This window comes from Miniopterus schreibersii (genome assembly GCF_964146895.1).
Source record: "Miniopterus schreibersii genome assembly, chromosome: 1".
NCBI classification, from domain to species: Eukaryota; Metazoa; Chordata; class Mammalia; order Chiroptera; family Miniopteridae; genus Miniopterus; species Miniopterus schreibersii.
The window spans coordinates 67,416,372-67,437,331 of record NC_138101.1 but is presented as its reverse complement, the minus strand read 5'-3'; the positions used below and the strand labels follow the sequence as shown (position 1 = coordinate 67,437,331).

General features: G+C 39.2%; 1 protein-coding gene across 1 annotated transcript in view; it reads left to right on the top strand.

Annotated features, from left to right (window-relative positions):
- COL25A1 (collagen type XXV alpha 1 chain) overlaps positions 1 to 20,960 on the top strand; it is a 440,867-nt gene that overhangs the window by 309,978 nt on the left and 109,929 nt on the right. Inside the window, exons 8-10 of the mRNA XM_081131694.1 lie at positions 12,619 to 12,690; positions 13,423 to 13,530; positions 15,925 to 15,960. Of these exons, the coding sequence (XP_080987820.1) occupies positions 12,619 to 12,690; positions 13,423 to 13,530; positions 15,925 to 15,960 (216 nt within the window). The remainder of the gene's footprint in view (positions 1 to 12,618; positions 12,691 to 13,422; positions 13,531 to 15,924; positions 15,961 to 20,960) is intronic.

Genomic DNA, 20,960 nt, shown 5'->3' with positions numbered 1-20,960 from the left:
AGCCTTTAAAAGCACTAGATCAGAGATTGTATTAGTCTGTGGGCCAAATCCTCCCATCAAATGTATTTTCGTTTGGCTATAAAAGTTTTAAAGTAAATTTGAATTGGTAGCAAATATTTAAAACCTGAAACATTCATTATAAGTAACCCTTGGATTTCTGGCTTCTCTTGAAGTATGGGAAGTTGTAGCAGCTCTAGGCCAGCTTTTCCCTGCAGCAAAATCAATCTCGTCTTCATTGTTTCCTTTTAGCCTTGGCTCAGCTTCTATTCAGCCAAGTCCCCCCACTCTTTTTTGTATTAAATCTGTTCCCATATTATTATTTTTTAATTAGAGTACAATTGACATACAATGTTATATTAGTTTCAGGTGCACAACATAGTGATTCTACATTTATATACCTGATGATGCCATCACCATGATAAGTCTATTAACCATCTGTCACTCTACAAAGTTATTACAATATTATTGACTTTATCCCCTGTGCTGTATATTCCATCCCCCTGACTATTCCAGCTATTTTATAGCTGGAAGTTTGTATCCACCTTTTTCACCCATCCCTTCACCCCTCTCAGTCTCTGGCAAAGGTCAGTGTGTTCTTTCTGTGCGTTTGTTTCTGTTTTATTTTGTTTATTTGTGTGGTGTGTGTTTTTCAGTTTCCACATATAAGTAGTCATACAGCATTTGTCTTTTTCTCTCTGACTTATTTCACTTAGCACAATACCCTCTAGGTCCATCTATGCTGTCACAAATGCAAAGATTTCATTCTTTTTTATTGCTGAGTAATATTCCATTGTATAAATGTACCACATCTTCTTTATCCATTGTGTGTTGATGGACACCTAGGTTGCTTCCATATGTTGACCATCTGTCTGGCCCTTACGGTGATTTGAATTTACCCCATATACACAAGTGACATCAAATATAATGGTCATTATAGAGCATTCAAACATGTCCTAAACTGTAATCAAAATTTTATTCCCCTATGGAAACATGCAAATTTCAGGGGTGTTTTCAAGCCACGGGCTGTTTTAGTTTTGTGTAATTGAGTTGACCCTGAGAAAACCCTAAACATTTAGGGTGTAGACCAAAGGGGAATACAGTGTTAGAGAATAGGATCAGTCGACGTAGTGGAGGAAGCTTCCTAGAGTAGTACTACCGAGTAATGTTACTCTCCAGTGAACTCTTCCAAGCACTCTATTTCCTTTGCATTGCTAAGGTCATTTTCGAAGAGTTCCACTATTGCAGAGGGCTATCCGGCATTTGCTGTGGGTTCACATTTATTTATGGAGGAGGTTGAACTTCGGAGGTGGCATAGGAAATACAAGAATAACTGTGCGCCCGTTACAGCTGAGCCCCATGGGACTCTCACCAGCTCTTTTATAGGCTGGCTTCTAGCCATCTGCCTCTTCTGTTGGAAGAAGAAAAGAGGCTGCCATCCAGGGAGCATGCCCAAGGAATTTGAGAGTCAACTCAATCTGGTATCATACAAAGGAAGTTTAGCAAATACCCATGAAGCCAGACACTACATAGTTTCTAGGGAACAACAGGCCACTTTTAGTTGAATTTTTCTCACAGGCTACTGGACAAATGCCTATTTTCCCTTCAATATAAAGTGCCCTGTCAGCTAACAAATCCCCTATTTTCTTGGCACTGTTCTTTCCTAATCCTGCTGTGCCTTCTTTCCCAGAGGTAGACTGTTTCCTTTCAGAAAATGGACAGGAATATTCAAGTTGAGGTGAGCCCCTGACCTGGCAACTTCAACTAAGAAGCAGCCTCTGTTTTATGGAATAGTTGATGCAAAATGTTATTGTGTTACACACTGTAGTGATACTGTACCATCTGAGAGGGAAGGGTTCTTGAGAACTAAAAGACTAATAGTTTGGACTCCATAATTTATAATTGTACTTCAAATGCAAATTGCATAAAATTTAGATGGGGTGGAATTAAAGTTTGCTTTTGCATTATTTATATTTTTAAAAGGAGGTTCTTAAGCAAATTATCATGCAGTGTGTGGTAATCAAATTGATCTTTTAAACAAGACTTCTGGAGGGTTTTTTTATTTTTATTTTCTAAAAGTACAAAAATTTCACAGTTCTGTTTTTGCATTTATTTGCAAAATATGTGCTAAATATAATGTGCTTATTTATTCATTAAAGCAGTTAATTAAAAGATGTATATTACATAACAGTTGATCAGGATAGTTCTGCTTAAAACATAAATTGAAATTATAAAAGTAAATTTATTTTTAATACTATAAACTGATATAAATTATAATATATAATTCAGGTTGCCATGTGTTTAAACAGGGCATTTGCTAGATTAGCCTATATTAACATTTTATGGTTTGAAACAAAACTATATGCCTTAACTTCAGATCTTACTACTCTTTCTATAATGTTTAATTCTGTTAAAGGGATCTCTGTTGTCAACTTTTAAACAAGCTCACAATCCTTTCTTGAAACCCTCAGAGTTAAATGTGTTTCAGAATTTAAAGTTTTAGGCATTAGAAAGTTAATATTGTTCATACACTCCTTGTTGTCTGACTCCCTCAGAGATCTGAGGCTCAAACCACGAGTTTCTGCAGTCAAATACATGCGTGTTCACACTAAGAAGAAGTATTAGTGCCCATAAATGGCCTCATATCTGTTCAAATCCATCTTTGCCACCAAATGAGTTTGCCACAAACTTAGAAAACCTTTAGTTTAGACATATGAAAGCATTTTATTTGGGGAGACAAGATTTTGGAATTACAGAAAAGGAATCAAGGACTGTGTCTTTATTTTTTAATCTGTCGTTAATTTTGCCAGGGTTTTCTTCCTGAAACCCACTTACGGCATGGCACCTTCATTGTGTGTCTTTCTGGCTTCCCACTGCTTCTGCCTTTAAGCTTCTTTAAAGACCTTTCAAAAGTTATATCCTATTAACCTTTCCAGGCTCTTCCCTGAAAAGTATGTGCCTCACCCAACCAAGCTCACCTTTCCAGCAACCCCAGAGCGTGCCTTCCACGTCTTTGCTCACTGCACTTCCAACCGGGGCCCCTGGTCCCAGGTCCACTACCCCCGTCGGATACTAGCTCATCCTGCCTCTCCTGTCTCAACTCCCACCGTTATAGGAGCCTCACCCACTCCCTAGTCAGAATGTGCTTAAATAGGCCAGTCAGAGAAAGACAAGAGCCATATGATTTCACTCACATGTGGAATCTAATGAACAAAAGGAACTACTGAGCAAAATAGTGACAGGCCTATCGAGAAAGAGCAGTCTGCAGCTATTGGGAATGGGGCTGGGGTGGGTGGGGGTGAGTGGAGGGACTGAGCAAAGGAGAAAGAAAAAGAGAAAAAACTCGTGAGCACGGACACAGCGTGGGGATTACCTGCGGGACAGGAGGACATGGGGAGATGGAGGAGGGAATGGGGGAGATAAATGGTGATGGACAGAGACTTGACTTGGGGTGGTGAACACACAATGCAGTGTACAGATGACGTGCTGTAGAATTGTGCACCTGAAACGTATAATTTTGTTAACCAGTGTCACCCCAATAAATTCAATAGAAGGGGGGGGAGAATGTGCTTAAATATAATACTGCCTACTCTCTAATTACAGCACTAATTTAGTATATTTTCCATTTGAATTAATAGTCATGTGCTAACTTCCCCACCCAACTAGATTTAAAGCCATAGAGCTTTTTCACAATACTTGGTATAAGCATGTAATTACAAGACGCTGGTTATAAGAAGGAATGAATGTGTTAATTAATGTCTCTCTTGACCTCATCGATCTGACCACCCACAAGGAACCTTACACCCTGTGGTCATTGTCATTGCCCTTATCCTAAACTTCCCTGAGTAAAGAACAGGATGGAGGTCCTAAGGGAGTACCTAGAACAAGACAGAATCTCTGTGCCTCAAGTGTAGATTTAGTATTACTTTGTAAACGGAAACTATTCTCTCTTTAGGTCCAGTATTCACCCTGATGATACTATCAAGAAGGAAAGGTATCACTCCCCTTTGGGAGTGGCCAGGCACCAAGGGTCTACAGGGATACTTCATTCTGTAGGTCTCAACTTAAATAACGCTTCCTTGGGGAAGTCTTCCCTGACCAGCAGCCTGCGTTAGGTTTCCTCTCTGTGCACTCTCATATCTTTTGTTTTGTTAATAGTCATCACATTTACTTTTGGGGTATGAGTTTTAATCCAAAAACTCAGGTTATTAATAAATAGGACTTAATTTTCTTTAAAAATTTAATTTCTGAATCTGAGCCTCCACTCTTCTAAGCTGACCAAAAATAAGTAAATAAATAAACATCAGTCTTCTTGTGATCTCTACACTTTCCTCCACCTTTAGGCCTGTATCACACTTCTGGGGGTCTTATAGAATCAAAAGATCTTGGAGTGGGAATGGAGAGGTCCTTGGTCTTGTTGGCAGACCACACAGTTTGCAGCTGAGAGGCTGCATGGCTTGACTGACCTGCAGGGCCCTTCAGATACAGTGTGTCATTACTGCATCTTGGGGCACAGGAAACTTTCTGTGACGCCTGTGCCACCCTTTGGACAGGAGAATCTTTTACAAGGCTGCCTGTGTTCCCGTACATCTAGACGTCACATGGCACTTTCTTTTTTGAGGAATTGTTGCCTTCTTGGAAGTGCTGCTGGGAAGCTGGGCTGAAGCCCCCGCTGCTCTTGAGGACCACAGGTCTCCTTCCTCTCTTCCAGTCTGAGGGAGTCTCTTCCTAGATAGTCTTGATGTCCAGAAATGTTGGTAGACATGTTTTGTTTCCTACCCTGCTTCCTCATACATCTTCTAAGGCAATATCAGATGGCCAGAGCTTGATGGAGGGGCAAAGGAAATGGAAAAGCATAAGAGAAAAAAGCCTAGATAAATATATCAAAAGATATCTCAGCCACATTGTAATTGCTTATTTAATGTCTGCCTTTCTTGGTTAGACTCAGAACTCCATGAAGCCTGGAATAAGGCTTTCTAATCTCGATGTTCAAGCATTGTCTTGTTTGTGGTAGGATCCTATTAAATGTTTCTTCAATAAATGGGAATGAAACTCAGAGACTGAATTTATGGAAAATATAGTGGCTAAGAGGGCAGACTTGGGAGAAGGTGCCCAGGGTATAACTGTTGGCTTTCCTGTCTACAGTTAGGTGGGCAAAACCCTTAACCTCTTCATGCCTCAAGTTCTTCATTTGTCAGATGGTTGTTGTGAGAATTTAAAAAGTTAACGATTATAAAACTCTTAGACTAATACTTGGCACATAGTACATATCATATGGATATTATCAGTGGAAGTGGGGTTCTTGGGGTTCCGTGAGGAAAAGAATTTCCTGAGGCCCCTACGGGAAGATGGGGTTTTGTGGAAAGCTTTATTGATGTAAAATTAAGGGGATTCCCCTCGAAGGTCCCATCTCTGTCTGCCTCACCATGGAAGAGGTCCAATCTTGTCTTCAGCAGGGCCAGAATAAAGGCCACTGTCCAGATTTTCTGCTCCGTATTAAAGTCCAGTCCAGTCCAGCATCTGGCTGGCTTAGCTTGTGTTCCCAGCTGCAGTCCAGTCCGTGTGGGGTCTGCACAGCCATGTGCCATGCAGCTGCTTCAGGCCACCTGGCAATGGAGAGCAAACAGGCGAGTGTATGGGCAAATGCGGTTCCTGTGCAAGAGAGAACAAGAGAGAGGGAGCTCTTTGTCTGGGGATTTTAACTTCCCAAGATTTTGCGTGCTTTGGATGGGGTCCATTGTTCCCCAGGCTAGATTGGCAGACAAGCACCTATCCTATGCCACCCCAGTTTCACTGCGCATGCACCCATCTCCCCCTTTGTTCAATCACCTCCCCCAGTGATCTGCAGGGAATGGGGAGCATGAAGCTGTAGCTTCCTGGCGAAGCTGCCCAGATGACCATGTTTATAATGTCTGGCTTCCCTTTTCCTCTCTTCCCATTATTAATATTAATAAACTATGATGATAACATTAATGTTGACCACTATTATTACCATTGTCCTCATTATTTGTCTTTATTATTACTAAGAAATTCTCAGACCGGACTGTTTGCTGATGTTCTAACAGAGAGAATGGCTCTGATCCAATGATAGCCAAGTTTATATAAATAAAATTGATACAGTTTTATTTTTGCATGACCTCCCAGACTGCTAGACTGTTTTATATTTCTCTTCTGTATTCTGCATCTACACTGCTTTGGTTCCCTCAGGACCATGCTTCTTCAGGAATCTGACTTACTTTCATCTCCTGTTGGCCTTTCTTAGCTGTATGTCCTTAGGAAACACTGCAGCGACCCCCCGGAATACCTTATTAGATTGTATGTAACAGCTAGGGGCTTTCTCAGTATGTGTGATTTAGGCAGTTTTTCTTACATTTTATACTTGCCAGTGTTGAAGTTTATCTGCCATCTTTCTACTTATTCACAGGTCCTTTGCAGTTTTTCTTTACTTAGCATTTGAGTAGCTATAGTATTTAATGACATTTGTCAATGCAGAGATTGCATTGCTCTCTTTCTCTTCTAAATAATTTGAAAATTCACACTTGTCATTTACATATAAAAAGATAATTACTGGAGCGACTAGGGTTAACATTTATGATAGAACACAATAGAATGGAACTTAGAGTATCTAGAAAAAAGAAAGATTAACTTTCTGGGCCAATATTATATTCAACTACAGGAAGCTAGTTTTTTTTCATAATTAGTACTTCCACAAGGCAGTCTTTTTCAGTCTGTTATAAATTCTGATCTTCATAGGCCCAAATGGTCATATTATGGTTTTTCAAAGGATTACGTTAGCCATTTAGAGCTTCATATAGTTCACTTTTCTATTCAGACAGACTGTACCATCTCCTACAATGTGGAATGATTTAGCAGCAAATTTCGTTCTCTTAATTTCTTTCCTCCTGTTAAACTAAAGTTATTCTTTTACATAAATATTTTTGCATTCTATTATACTATTTCCCCATCTGGTCTCTCTTAGCTAGAAATCATCTTATCAACTTCTAGGAATATTTATCTTTATTTATGCTGCACACATACCCACTGTAATGGTTGTGTTGTAATGCATGATATATTTTGGGCAAACAGAATCCTGATACTATTTACATTATGGGGAAGCTCAGGGATTCTAAATTCTCAGCATAACACATATTTTCTCTTCCAATATGATTTGAATTGGGGCCCTTGGTGACCTTTACAATTAAAATAATTGTTTGTTTTCCCTCCATACCACTGGAACTCTCTGCTTATCAGTGAGCACTGTCAGTGACACTGGCCTATGTTAGCTTGTTCTTACTGTGGGTCATTTATATACATTTGTACAGCACAATTAATGATACAATAACAGTGAAGTCAAGTGCGGGTGTCTATCATTTTGAGTCACTTGCCTGTATGGAAGAGAGTTAGCATTCTCCTGCTCCTACAGCCACTTTTATGAATCTTCCTTGGAGTTGCCTCTTCCTCTGCTCATCTCTTAAATGGAAGACTGTTCTGTCTACAGCCTCCCTGCTCACATAGCCCTGTGACACATGATTCCCATTTGTCTCTTGACTATTTCATGTGCACATCCAACCTCTGTTCCTTGGCTGTCCATAGACACCTCAAATCCAGCAAGTCCCTAACCGAATTCATCACCTGTAACCACGTACCTGCCCAGAAAATTCGGTCTCTTTCAGTGTCCCCTCTGGCATCCTCCATTCCTCAAGCTATAGGCCAGGGACCATTCTCTGCTCTTTCTCCCTTAGGTTCTCAGCCAAGCTACAAGTCCTACAAATTCTACCTTCTTAATATCACTCAAAACTATCAATATGTCTCTCCCCTAGTTCTAGGACACCGTCCCTCAGCTAGACCATTGTAACATTTTCCTAGACAGTCTCTCGGTGCTCGGTTTTCCTCTTTCTGTTCCAACCCCCATCCTCTCATTCACCTGGCTGAGAGTCTTCCAAGGCTCCTCAAACCTGGCTGTAGGTGCATATGTTATTTCCTTTGTAGCCCCTCTACTTCTCCATCAAAACAGCTCTCACTCCGCATGATTACTGCCTGCTGATTTTTCCCCATTTCCCCACCAGACGTTAAGCCCTGTGAGCTTGGGGTCTTGCTCACTATTCAGTCCCCAGGGCCTAATACAGTGAATGCTGCACAGAAGGCTCTCGATAAATACTTCTCAAGTATTGTGGAATATTAGTCAAGCTTTCTTATATTTAAACCATAAATAAAGTAGGGAGAGATTATAAACACATAAACAGCATGATGACAAAGCCTGGAGTTAGAAGTCCTGGATTGAATTTCTGGCTCTATCATTGTCTTACTGAATACTTTTGACAAAACACACAATTTCTCACTGTAGTGTAATCATATAACACTCATCATTTTTGGGTGCACAATAAAAATAAATATAGCGTCTTGAATTTATGGCTTGTAAGTAGTTAGAAGCATTTCTCATGAATAATTTATTTCTTCAACATCCCTTTGGGGTAGGCTTGCATCCTTCCTTCTAGAAGGTAGGGAGGGGAGATGGAGCTCCTCCTACAATGTGTCAGAGTGCCTGTCCTGAGACGGTTGCCTACTTCACAGCACGTTAGGAAGATTCAAGAAGGAGTCTGAGTCTTTATGCTCTCAGGAGGAAAATAGATTGTATAAAGTAGTTTTATTCTCTTATATATCCAGTTTCTGAAAAAGTCAATATATTCGGGGGTGAAATTCGCTCCAATTATCTCAGTATTTTAGCTTTTTCCTGGGCTTATTCTCCATGTTTTTCTGGAGACACATTTTTTCCCCCACACCCACTTGTACCATCTGTGTACCAGGCAAGCTTTCTGAGATGTAAAACCAAGTAAATATATCCATTCCATTTATTTAGAAAGATCTATGACTAATGGTACTTTGGGGAAATGGCATAGTTAATGAACAAGTACGCTCTCTGTGTGAACAGCTAGGAAAGCCCAGCAGTTACGGCCACACAAAGCCGTGGAATACAGATAAGCATCCAGCACCAGTGCTTCTCAGGCTTGGCCCCCAAGACCACCTAAGGAAGCAGAGGCAACCGCCATGAGAGGAGATTCTCTGTCATCACCAAACAGTAACATTTTTTAAATGTGTGCAAATTTCACATTCTATCCCAAATTATGTCAACATTTGCTTTATTTAAAAATGTTTAAAGTTACACATCTGATAAGTGGTTAATATCCAAAATTTATAATGAACTTATACAACGCAACACCAAAAAACCCCCAAACATTTCCAATTTATAACTGCAAAGGACCTGAATAGACGCTTCTCCAAAGATGACATGCAAATGGCCAATAGACATATGAAAAGATGTTAAAAATTAACAAACAAAGTAGCAGACTCATAGAGAACAGAGACTTACGGAGAATAGACTGATGCTGTCAGAGGGGAGGGATGCTGGGGTGCTCGGTGAAAAAGGGATTAAGCAAGAAAAAAACATGCCTCATAGACACAGACAATAGTGTGGTGATGACCAGAGGGAAAGTAGGGTGGGGAGAGGGTAAAGGGGGATACATGGTTATGGACACTTGTCATCACCATTGGGGTGGTGAACACACACTACAATATACACACACACATCAATATACAATGATGTATGATAGAATTGTACACCTGAAATCTGTACAATTTTAACCAATGTCATCCCAATCAATTCAATAAAAAATTTAAAATATAAAATTATTTACCATTAATTAAAATTGACTCTTAAGGAAGATGCACCCTCTTTATTATTGCCTTTAAACAGCCCCAGGACACTGGCACGTACCCTTTAAGCATTACCACAGTTTGAAAAGCACAGAGTCCTAGGACACTGCAGCTCAGGCCATGGAAATTTTGTTAGAATTTAAGAGAAATCCTCCACATGTCCCCTTTTTACTTTGCTACATGTACACTCTTGAAGTCCCTTTGCTTAGTTCGCTAGTGAAATTGTTAAAATGTAGCTCTAAGCACCTAATTGGTAGCATGTCCATAGTTAAGATGATTGAGGGACATACAGTCAGCTTCCTCACACAGAAAATCTCTGTCCGAGGTGAGAATTACCCATCCACTTCCTCTTTAGATCTGGTTAACAGTGCAAAGCAAACTATCAAGTTCTAAAACTTAATGCTTTGTTTGGAGCATTTAGAAAATATGATCAAACAGCAAGCCGGTCATGCTCAGATAGGAGTACAAGAAGTGACTTATTTATACATTCAAATTTCAAAACATTTCTAAGGCCTACCATGTGTGCTGTTAAAAGGTTTTTAATTTTAAATGATTTCTGTTAGATAATCTGTTTAAAGTGACATTATGATTTATCGCCACTAATCAAGATTCTGATCCCTCATAGACTTCTTGTTTGTATCTGTTTTTGTTCTTTGTTACATAAATATGAGGTTTATATATAAAATTCTGACTGTGTAATATAGGGGTAATGAGTCACAGATGGAAAGATGCTGGCACATTACCATCTAATAACATTTTAAACTCATATTCCATAGTAAAACAAAAGCAAATTGTACACATCTGTTTTCCAACTCGTAGCATTTCTGAATCTGTGCAGAGTCTTTGCTTAAAGGACTTTAACTTAGGGAGAAGAAAAAGAAGATGCAGGTCACCTTGAAACTACCCAGCCACTTAAGAGCCTTATCGGAAAGGATTTGGCAAAAGGGATGTGGTTTCCTCTGCTTTCCTTCTGAGAAGTCCCAGCTCTAAAGAATGAGAATAGAAGGCATTAGGGCTGAAGAGAAAGCCTCATACTACAGACATAATTTTATTGGTTTTGCAAAAAAGAAAAATATATCCCTAGTAAGGGGAAAATAAAGGAGAAAATGTACCCAAACTAGTAAAATTTAAAAACTGGAAGTTTTCTGGCCTTTCCTAAAAATATCCTCAAAATAGATTTGGGTGAGAAGGAGAGAACGTAGGAAGGCAGCATTGGATCGCTGTGGTGGTTGTTTATTTTGTTTGAATGGTGAACATGTTCTGCTTGGGGGGGAAAAAATGGAATAAAAGGCTCCAGTATCATATGTTGTTGCAAAAGAAGTAGAACAAAGAAAAAATTTCCCTCTCAGGCCTACCCGATTGATAACGCCTGTAGGGACGAGTTAGCGCAGGACTTTGCAGCATGCTCCTTGGTTAAGGAATTCAAAACCACTTTTCTGCTTCATGGGGTTGTGTGAACTGTCAAGTTCTTTTGGAAAAGCTACGTGACAGAAGTAATTACTACAGAGTGTGACCATAACTCCCCCTGACATGAAATACGCATGTTATAAGAGACAGATTTCCATCTACCACCTCTGCAGGAATTCCTGAAACAGGAAAGACCTGAGAATCATCAGATGATTGAAGAGAGAAATTTTGATATGTGGGTGGTAGGACTGCATTTATTCTGAGGGATACTTCTGATCTGACCGAGAAATTCTGTTCATGGTTGTCTGAAAAATTAATGCACATATTGAATTCCTGAGTAGTAGAGTAAATAGAATATCAGTAGAGGGAAACTGAAGTGTTGTTTTCATAACAGTGTCTGTAGTTATCTCCGTTTGGTACTAACATTTTGTGCATAAGATTCCAGACACATTAAGAGTGTATCCACGGATCTGGTGTACCTGCCACAAGGAGCAGTTACAAGGGGTTCCCTACTTGGCCATTCCCCTAAGGATGTCTGATGTTGTTTATGGAATGTCGAACAGGGCAAGACCTAGAGCTGGGACAGGGCGATGTTAGGTACATGCTTGTTTTGTTTGTCCACCAGTGAAATGTCTGTGTGACGTTTTGTGTCGTGTTTTGGTGCTGTGCCATGTCCATAGGGTCTGCCAGGCTTCCCCACAGTGGCCGCCCTGCACAGTAATCAGATCCTCACCGTCAAGGTTTGTGGCTGGCACCCGTGCCCTCCGTCAGAGCCCGCAACCAGCATAAGGTGAGAGGAGCAGCTAAACTGCCCGCCGAGTCCTGCTGCCCCCTTTCATCGCACACGGCACGTTCTTGGGCTCTCGGGCCTTCCTGTGCATTGCTGAGGTCAATATAAATTAAGAAGGAGAATCTTGAGCGTATAAGAGAGGAGGCCATTGAAGCCGAGCAAGGACACTTGGAGAGAGGCCAGCACAACTGTCTAGGACCATGCCATGCCTCGATGGTTGAATATGTATGCATTGCAAAGCTCTGTGATATTTTTCAATCAATTAAATCATTCTAAGTACTCTGGACTTCGGCATCAATAAAATGACAGTTGCGTTCATGCCACCTTATGCTGGTTGACAAGTCTGACGGAAACTGAACTGGCGCTTTGTCTGGGGACTTTCTGCTCTGAGTGAAGAATGCAGGTGGCTCGAGCTCACCTGCTCCTTTAGTTTACTCCATTAGAAAGGCCCAAAACCCACGGCAAAATGATGGGATTCAAAAAAGGTCCATTTCTAACTAAAAATCTGGTCTCACCGTCCCGTTTCAGGGTAACATTTCTTTCAAGAAGAGCCAGAGGGTCTGATGTCAGACACAAGGGCCAGTTCTGTTTTATTTAATGGTCATTATAAGTCTAATGTATGTATCTTTATTTCTTTCTTGGGGCCTTCTGATGTCTATTCTTCAACTCTCTCACCTCTGAACTTCAACCTTTGACCTCACCTGACTGATCAGATGGTGTTTCCTAAAATCAATCATGGGTTTCTCTCTGCTGATCAGCAGCTCATTAAACGCCGCCTGATTAAGGTAGTGCTTATTCTTGCTCAAGTCTCAGTTCTTCTTCGCATTCGGTTATTGCTCTGCATGCTGTTGCTTTGCCTTTTATCTCTCGTGGGTAGGGTGGGGGTGGGAGGGAATTTATTTGATAATATCTTAGAACAAAATTATGTTTACTGAGCTGCATTTGTTTGAAATGTAGATGAAAGTACCAAAATAAAAGGTATAGAGAGCCTAATTTTTTCTTAATTAAGAAAAAGGTCTTTCTTTTCCTCTAATTTATACCCAGTAATAGACCCAGTTTCTAAGGTCTCCAGCTTTGGTAATATATAAATTCCTATACAGCATGACAAGAGCCTTTTATGCTTAATTCTATAGGTTATGAAAAAGTAAACACAATTTCAAATGCAGCCATTTTATTAAACAAGGTGGATATAACCGGTGCAGCATTCTCATGGATAAAGCTATGCAAAGGTTTTATACCAGCTCTGAATCTAGTGATAACAGACACAGGATTTCCAAGAGCTGAGAGTGCTGGTCCCTAAGCTGCTTTGATTTTAAAAGCTCCACTCAGCTCCCCTGCATGAATATTTATTCGATTCCTGCTGGCAGGCAAATTGCCCACAGCTTCATGTTTCTGGTTGCTCAGGTTCTTTCAAGGTGTAAATGTGAATTAGATAATGCAAACTTAAAGTGTTGAAAGGAAGACCTGGGTCTTTATCTTCTGTGGTCATGGTTGGTCTGTCCCCCTCTCCATTGTAGGGTGACCAAGGACAAGCCGGGCCGCCAGGCCCGCCAGGCCCTCCAGGCCCACGAGGGCCTCCTGGGGACACAGGGAAGGATGGCCCACGCGGGATGCCAGGAGAGCCCGTGAGTTGCTTTTTGGATCACTTGTTCTCAGAGGTTTGGTTTTGTGTCAAGGGCTGCAGATTGGGATGGAGTGAGGTTGGGAGGGGCTGTAGGATTAGGGGGTCAAGTGAATGGAGTGGGCTGAGGGAAGTGGGAAGCTAGGAAAGCTCCCAAGCAGAGAGGGCACTACCAGCAGGATTCTGCTTTACCTCTCAATCCGCGGGAACTCATGTGAACCACAAAGGCCTGGGGACAGCAAGTAAGCTGGTGTTCAGGTAGCCCCTGGAAGTCTGATTGGAGAAGCCCCATGTCACTTGTGTCCTGACTCCATGGAGTTCATCAGTGCCTTTGGTTTAAAAGGGAGTCTAGCTTGAAACACTAGGTGGGGGGTTAATAACATTTTCCAAAAGATCAATAGCAGAGACAATAAAGTCCCATACAGTTTATGGAGAGTAAAGAATTTAAGTCTTTCTAATATTTAATCCCTTGTAAATAACTTGACCAAAAGAATTGCTGATAAAACAGTCAAATTAATGGTTAAAACATCAGTGGGTCTGGTTTGAATATCATTTGTCCTCTGTATGTGAAGCTTATTAATAAAAGTGATTTAAATGTGATCTCTGTTACCCCAATAAATTTAATTAAAAAAAAATAACAGCAATCTCAACACTTAGATCTAAGTACTAATTTACTAAGTACTTAGTGTCAAGTGTCAACATATAGTGGTACAGGGCACTAGATAAATGGTTTGGTTTGGTAGAGGGCACCCAGCAATTTAAATAAATATATGGAAAGGGTCAAAAAATTTACACATATTATGAAGTTAGGATTTGAAATTCAGGTTTATTGATGAATAAAATTATTTATTTAATGTATTGCTTTAACTTAAATTATTTTCACTAGTGTTTTCTTAGTACAAAAGTAATGCTGAAACTATTTATCCACATTGTAGAAATATGTGAAAGTAAAGACAACCAAAAACAAAAAATAAAAATTAGCCATACTCATTGTTTTGGTATATTTAATTTTTGTATTCATATATTATGTATGGTGTGTTTTTTTAAAAAAAGGATTCTGTTTGTAAGAATATAAGGTAGTTTAAAACTTTTCTGAGACAACCTTCTGTAAGCCCCATTTCCCTTTCTGAACGCTGCTGTTAATTTGTCATATGAAATAAGGAATTAATTTGCAACATATGATTTAGGACTGCTTTAATTGAATCATCAGCTGTTTCATCCTAAAACTGTCTAATGTTTTCCCTCTTCTTGAGTTGATATCTCAAAAGATAGAGAAAGCTGCACCTTTAGGGAGCTCTCCAGTTGATTGCTGGTTTCCAACAGATACAATGAGTGTCTTTTCAAGTAAGAAGTACAGTTAAAACCATTTTGATGGGACAGAATTAGTCAGATCATTGGGTATTATATACTCTATAGAAAATTTAAAATATAAATTACTTTCAAGAAACAAGATAAAGTTATGACAGATTGTAAACCATCCAAATATGTCATCCTTGAAGTGAATGTTGTCTATTCATCTAAGAAATGGAGCCTTTTATACAAAGGTATGAATATTTTTTTAATTCCACAAATATAATTTGAACTAGATTTATAGTCTCAGAGTTCATTTTTATATACTATTATAACCACTGGAAAAAGATTTTATAAAAAATAAACTGAGGACCTATTTTTAAAATCCAACAACATCTACATATATTGGCATAATAATAATATTTTTCAAAAAAATGCCTCTAGCCAATAATAATAATGACATAATAAAACATGATAGGAATTCTGTATGAATCTGAGTATTAGAACATTATGATAGTGATATAATATGGCAGAAAATTTTAATATATGCTGTCAGTTTTAATAAAACATTTTACTTCAACCATCATTAATCCAGGATAATTAAAATTCAGAGTCAATCTTTGCTCTATTTCTTATTTAATTCCTGCACTAAGAGCAATTGTCTCTCTGTTGTATATGTGGGAGTTCTGAATTCTCATAGAGGACCACGTCATCATCATCATAAATAGGACATAATAATTAATGATATGTTATTGTAATTACAATTAAATAAATGAGATATGACTGTAATTACAATTAAGTATTTTTCTAGGACTATTTAATGACAGAATATAATCACCCCTATTAATTTTTTTTAGAATATATTCTTGGCATAATCTTAAATCTCTACCATAATCTAGACTCATTTTATTAAATCCTAAAATGTTTATAAAATGCGCTTGAAGAAAGAATATTGGCTTTCTTTTCATTGCATGGTGTTTGCATTTCTCTATTTAGCCTGAAAAGTATATTTGACATTCATGTACCCCATGAAAAAGAAAAAAATATATTTTGAAATTGTTTTTTAATGTTTATAGCATTAATACAATTATCACTATTTTTTTCTAAGGGTGAACCAGGGAACCCAGGAAAACAAGGCCCAATGGCAAGTATCTGAATTTCTCTTTTACTTTAAATTCTATAAATTTTCATAAAATTTCTATTAATAATAATGGAAGTCAAAACTGTTGTCAAGGTTATGTGTAACAAATGTGTCTGCCATGTGACCTATAACAAAAAGAGTGAAAATTAGTAAAAGTTAAAGAGTAATATGGCCTATTATATGGTACAGGTCACAATACAACACATGTTCAGACCTGACAGGAGAAGGAGGGAGAGGTTCTAGGTGGGAAGAGTGATGGAGACACTTGGGAAGGCAAAGGGGAGAATTCGCTTTAAGCAGCTCTGCTGTGAGGGAGATTAAATTTAGGGATATCCCTGTTTGCTTAAATAAAACGACTTCTGAAAGGAGTTGGCTGTGACTAAGTGTCGAGTAGTATAGCAAACGTTTCACAGTGACTCAGGGAGTTCTTCGTTGAAGGATTTCGCGCAGGGAGAAGCAGTTACACTGCCTTGATCTCTACCGTTAAAAAAGACCATGAAATTATTTGTCGTGGACTCACCCGCAGCAGGAGGGCCAGTTTTCATGAACGTTTATCCTGTGCCGGTGAGAGAAGGTGGGGCAGTTTGCTGAGCCCCGAAGAGCATAAGCCCTTCGACCGGCCTCTCCCTGTCTCTCCTCCCTGTCCCTGGAGCCCTCTTTCTGACCTATTTGGTGACACGAGCAGTGCTGGGGAGCACAGGGTGACAATCTAGCAACCCAGATTCCAGCGTCTCACTGCACTGTCCTGGATGCGGTGATCACAGTGAGCTCGGTCACGTCCATTCTGTGGAACGCGGGACATGCAGCGTGCAGGTGTTTAGCATAGAACATTTATTTGTAAAAAATACTTAGCACAGAAAAAGGGCAGTCAGTCAAGAATGAAAACAAATGTGTGAATGGGTTAAAGGTCAGAGTCTCCTCCCTGCGTGGGCCTTCAGTGGCCCTCGCGGGAAGAAAGCCACCAAGCCGCAGGCACGGCCGTAGAGGAGTTGCCTCCGAACCATCGCTGGGGAAATGGGCACGGCCTGGGACGGAGTCTCACCCTCCGCCTGGAAATTCTCTGTCCCTGACCTCTAAGGTCAAGATAGGTATTTGATACAGATAATGTGGGGTGGGGTGGGGGTGGGGGATACTATATTGGATTCTTTTTAAAGAGAATTAAGTGAAACAACAACGGAAGACCATATCTAAAAATTAAACAAAACATTTGTCATCCGTGGTAACCTTGCATAACAAGAGCAGCATTAGCTGTCAGGGATATAGGGTCACAGGAGGTGAAGGATTCTTGGAAAACTACAATATAAATTTTGAAATTACTTTAGGCAATTGAATGCACCTGTGATTTCTATGCTGGCTAATGGTCAAAACATATTCCTCCCAGACATTCTTACACTGAAGGCTCCTTGGGACTGTTAGGAGCCCTTGTTTGTTCCCAGGTGTACGCATCCTACTCAGATTTTCATCATCACCATTGGCTTTCTACCCCAGTGTTCAGTGCAGTATACCAATATGCAAAGTTTTAAAAGGAAAATGGATATTTTTATTAATTGCAATCTTATCTTCCTTAAATTCATATAGTCTCTCTAGAATACACTATGTGAATAACAATTGAATCCCATTTCCCTGCAATTCCTAGCTTAATATCATTAAATATAAATGTTGCACCTGAAATGTTATTATTTTAGTGTGCTCCAGTTTCCCATTTCCTATGGCAACTTTTGAGATGAAGATAAACCTGGGTATTTTTTCTATAAACATTTTCTTCTGTCTTTAAACTCTTCAGATTTAGTTAATATTCTCATGTTTAAAAGGCACTAAGAAACTTTATTAAATCACAAATGTTCAAAGGATCTGTGCAATGTAATGATCTTCTAAAGTGCATTGTTCTGTTTTTCAAGATAGGAAATTCCTTTTTAAAGGAAAACTTCTCTACACAAGGAAAACTAGAATCTTAAGTCTGGATCTCAGTGAATTTTCACAGTGAACATAACTATGTAACCAAAAATCAGGGCAAGAAATAGAATGTTATCATACCCAAGAAACCCCCTTTCCACTCCAGTCACAACCCCTTCTTCTAAAATTTTACCACTATTCTGACTTCTGCCACCATAGATTAATTTTGCCTATATTTGAATTTTACATTAATTGACTCATACAGAACATACACTTTTGTGTCTGGCTTCTTTTGTTCAACATTATATTTGTGAGATCATCCACCTCTTTTAATAGCCTTCACAGCTGGTTAAAAACAAAACAAAAAAAATAGGAGGAAGAACCTTACTTCCTTGACTACCCTGTTAAAAGTACATCACTCAAATAGCAGTAAATGAATGAATAGGCTGTCTGACCTTGGGCAAATCACTTAACCTCTCAATTTCTCATCTGCAAAGAAAGGATAATAATACCCTGTCTGCCTCCCTTTTCAGGTTGCCAAAGACAAAAGTAATAAATTAGAGGAAAGCACTTTAGGCTGTATAATGAAGGACTACATGAGTATGTTATTATGATTATCACTCAGTTGCTCCCTCTAGAGTAAATTACAGGTGAGCATGGATTTATGTAACAGATGCATTCCTGTAAAGCTCTGTAGGAATCGATTTTCATAAATCAACATATCTTACGTGTGCTGAGGAATTTTGCTATTTAGAGCAATCCTACTCAGTTTTTTTGTAGAGTAATATAATCTTTTAATTCTTCTTCCCAGCAAACTGAATTTTTGTATCTTTTATTTGTGTAAAGTGAAATACTTATGATTTTTAAAGCTATCATTTTTTAAAACCACTATTTATGTTTGTTAAGCTAAGTCGCACCTGTATGTATTAACCAATCTCAAAGGAGAAGATGCTAGAAATACAATAGCAGTTTCCTGAGGAGAAAAATTTCCTTAGAAAGTTTCTCTTTTCTTTTAAATAGGGGTGTGTGTGTGTGTGTGTGTGTGTGTGTGTGTGTGTGTTTTGACTCAAAGTCTGGTAGGTAAAAGAGTACATGGTACCAGTAGTTCTGCCCACAAAACTCCTTAGGAGTGTGTGACGATAGTCTGTGATCCTTCTTGCTGACCTATAACATGTGGGCAAATTCCCGTGTTACCTATCTCACTGGGTTATGGTGAGGAGCAAGTAAAATAATAATAATACGAAAATGCTGCGTGACCTACAAAGAGTTCCATAAATGAGTAGTGCAGTTAAAACAAAAGTCCAGCGATACAAGTTGGCATGCAGAGCGGCCGTGCTGCGAAGCAGCGTCCGGGCGAAGCACGGCGCGCTCACGGCCATCAGGGAGATGACAGTGGGCAGATACCGAGGCGACAGTGCACCCTGCTCCTTTGTCCTGTTTGTTGCCATCGTTGTTGTTGGCCTTCTCCTATGCATGCATCACATCACCTTATATGATCAGTTTTTCACAACACTGCCCTGCTCATCCATTAGCTAAAATAAGGAAAGATAATAAATACCACTGCTCGCAGTTTTTCGCAAAACCCACCGTGTTTCTTGGTTTGTGCTGTGCAGGAGCGTTTGCTTAAATGCGCGTCTTGAGAAGCACTGGAGAATTCTTAAAAATTTTAAATGTCCCGGATGATGCAATGAAAAGGCTCGGAACAATCTAAAATCAGCTCTTACAAAACTGTTTATGAGCGTGTCAGGTGGGAAATTTGTTTTCCTAATCCAAGATATGTATTTTATATTACAAAAATAATCATCTGAAGATTAACAGCTTCTCTGATAGAATAAAGAAGACCTGCTGCTCAGGCAGCCCCACATTTATTTAATTCCTGCTGTGCATCTATTCTGTAAACATGACCTTTGGGTTTTCTGAGAAGTTCAGGATGAGATTTTTAAAAGACAGAATCTTGAGCTAAATAAATTAGACTCCATCTAAATAAAGAGAGAACTGCTGCAGCTCTTAAGAGTAAACTCGAGCATCAAAGCAAGGACTGACTGCAGTTGGAAGTGCTAAAGTTCTGAACCCTCACGTGAACGGCCTTTATTTTTCAGTTCTTCAGAAGTTTAAATGGCTGCTAATATAGTATTTTTGTAGGTATCTTCCTTTTGGTATTCTCACTGTTTGTTTGGTTTTTTGTTTTTTGTTTTTTTTTTTACAAATTTAGTAGAAGTTCTTAAAAGCATAAAAGTTAGATGGTACACACACACAAACACACACCAACTAGTCCCAGTTTCCTAGAAATTATTTTTAGATCCAAAGTGTCTATATCCAGGTTCTGATAGACCAAATGGCTTTCCCTACTCTGAAACTCTTTCCTCATTTCTCTCTCTTAACCCAAATACATGCAAACTCCATAGCATAGCCATTCACTTCTTTCTGAAAGGTAAAAGTACTTAAAATGTCAGTCATTGGGCCCTGATGGTGTCTCAGAATTCAAAACCCAGAAAAATTTTACTGTTATTGTTCCTTAAAGTGAAATTTGGACTGTGTCAAAGAAGTTTCAGATATTTTCACTTATTTCAATTTTGCCCGTAAACATATTTAATTCATTTGAATCAAGTGAATACATATAATGCCTTTTAATTAGTTAATAACACAAGCATAAATAATTGCTTCTGTTTCATTTAAAATAAAATTGCAATAGCCAATCTGTGAAGATTTACTCTAAATATATTCACTGTTACAATGCACTGCTATCACACAGGCCTTATAAGACTTGTCATTTTACTTAATTGGACTTGCTCCGCCAGCTATCTTGATCAGCAGGATGGCAGACGTCGCTGACAACAGCAAGCTTCTCTTCCTGATTTTAATATGGCTAAGAAAGCAATACCTCAAAACCTCAAATCACAAATCACAAAAATGACCAAAATCGTCTTAGCATATTTAGTCATTAGACTAGCTGTTCGCAATAAAACCCTGTGTGGTAAAGCTGGGTGTGCTTTAGTTGTGCACCCTGCCTGCTGGGGTGGCTCAGGAACCATCCTAATGCTCTGTTATCCTCCCTTAATCTGATTGCCCATGAAGTGCATGTAAATGCCGCGCCAGCCGAGCACTGCCCA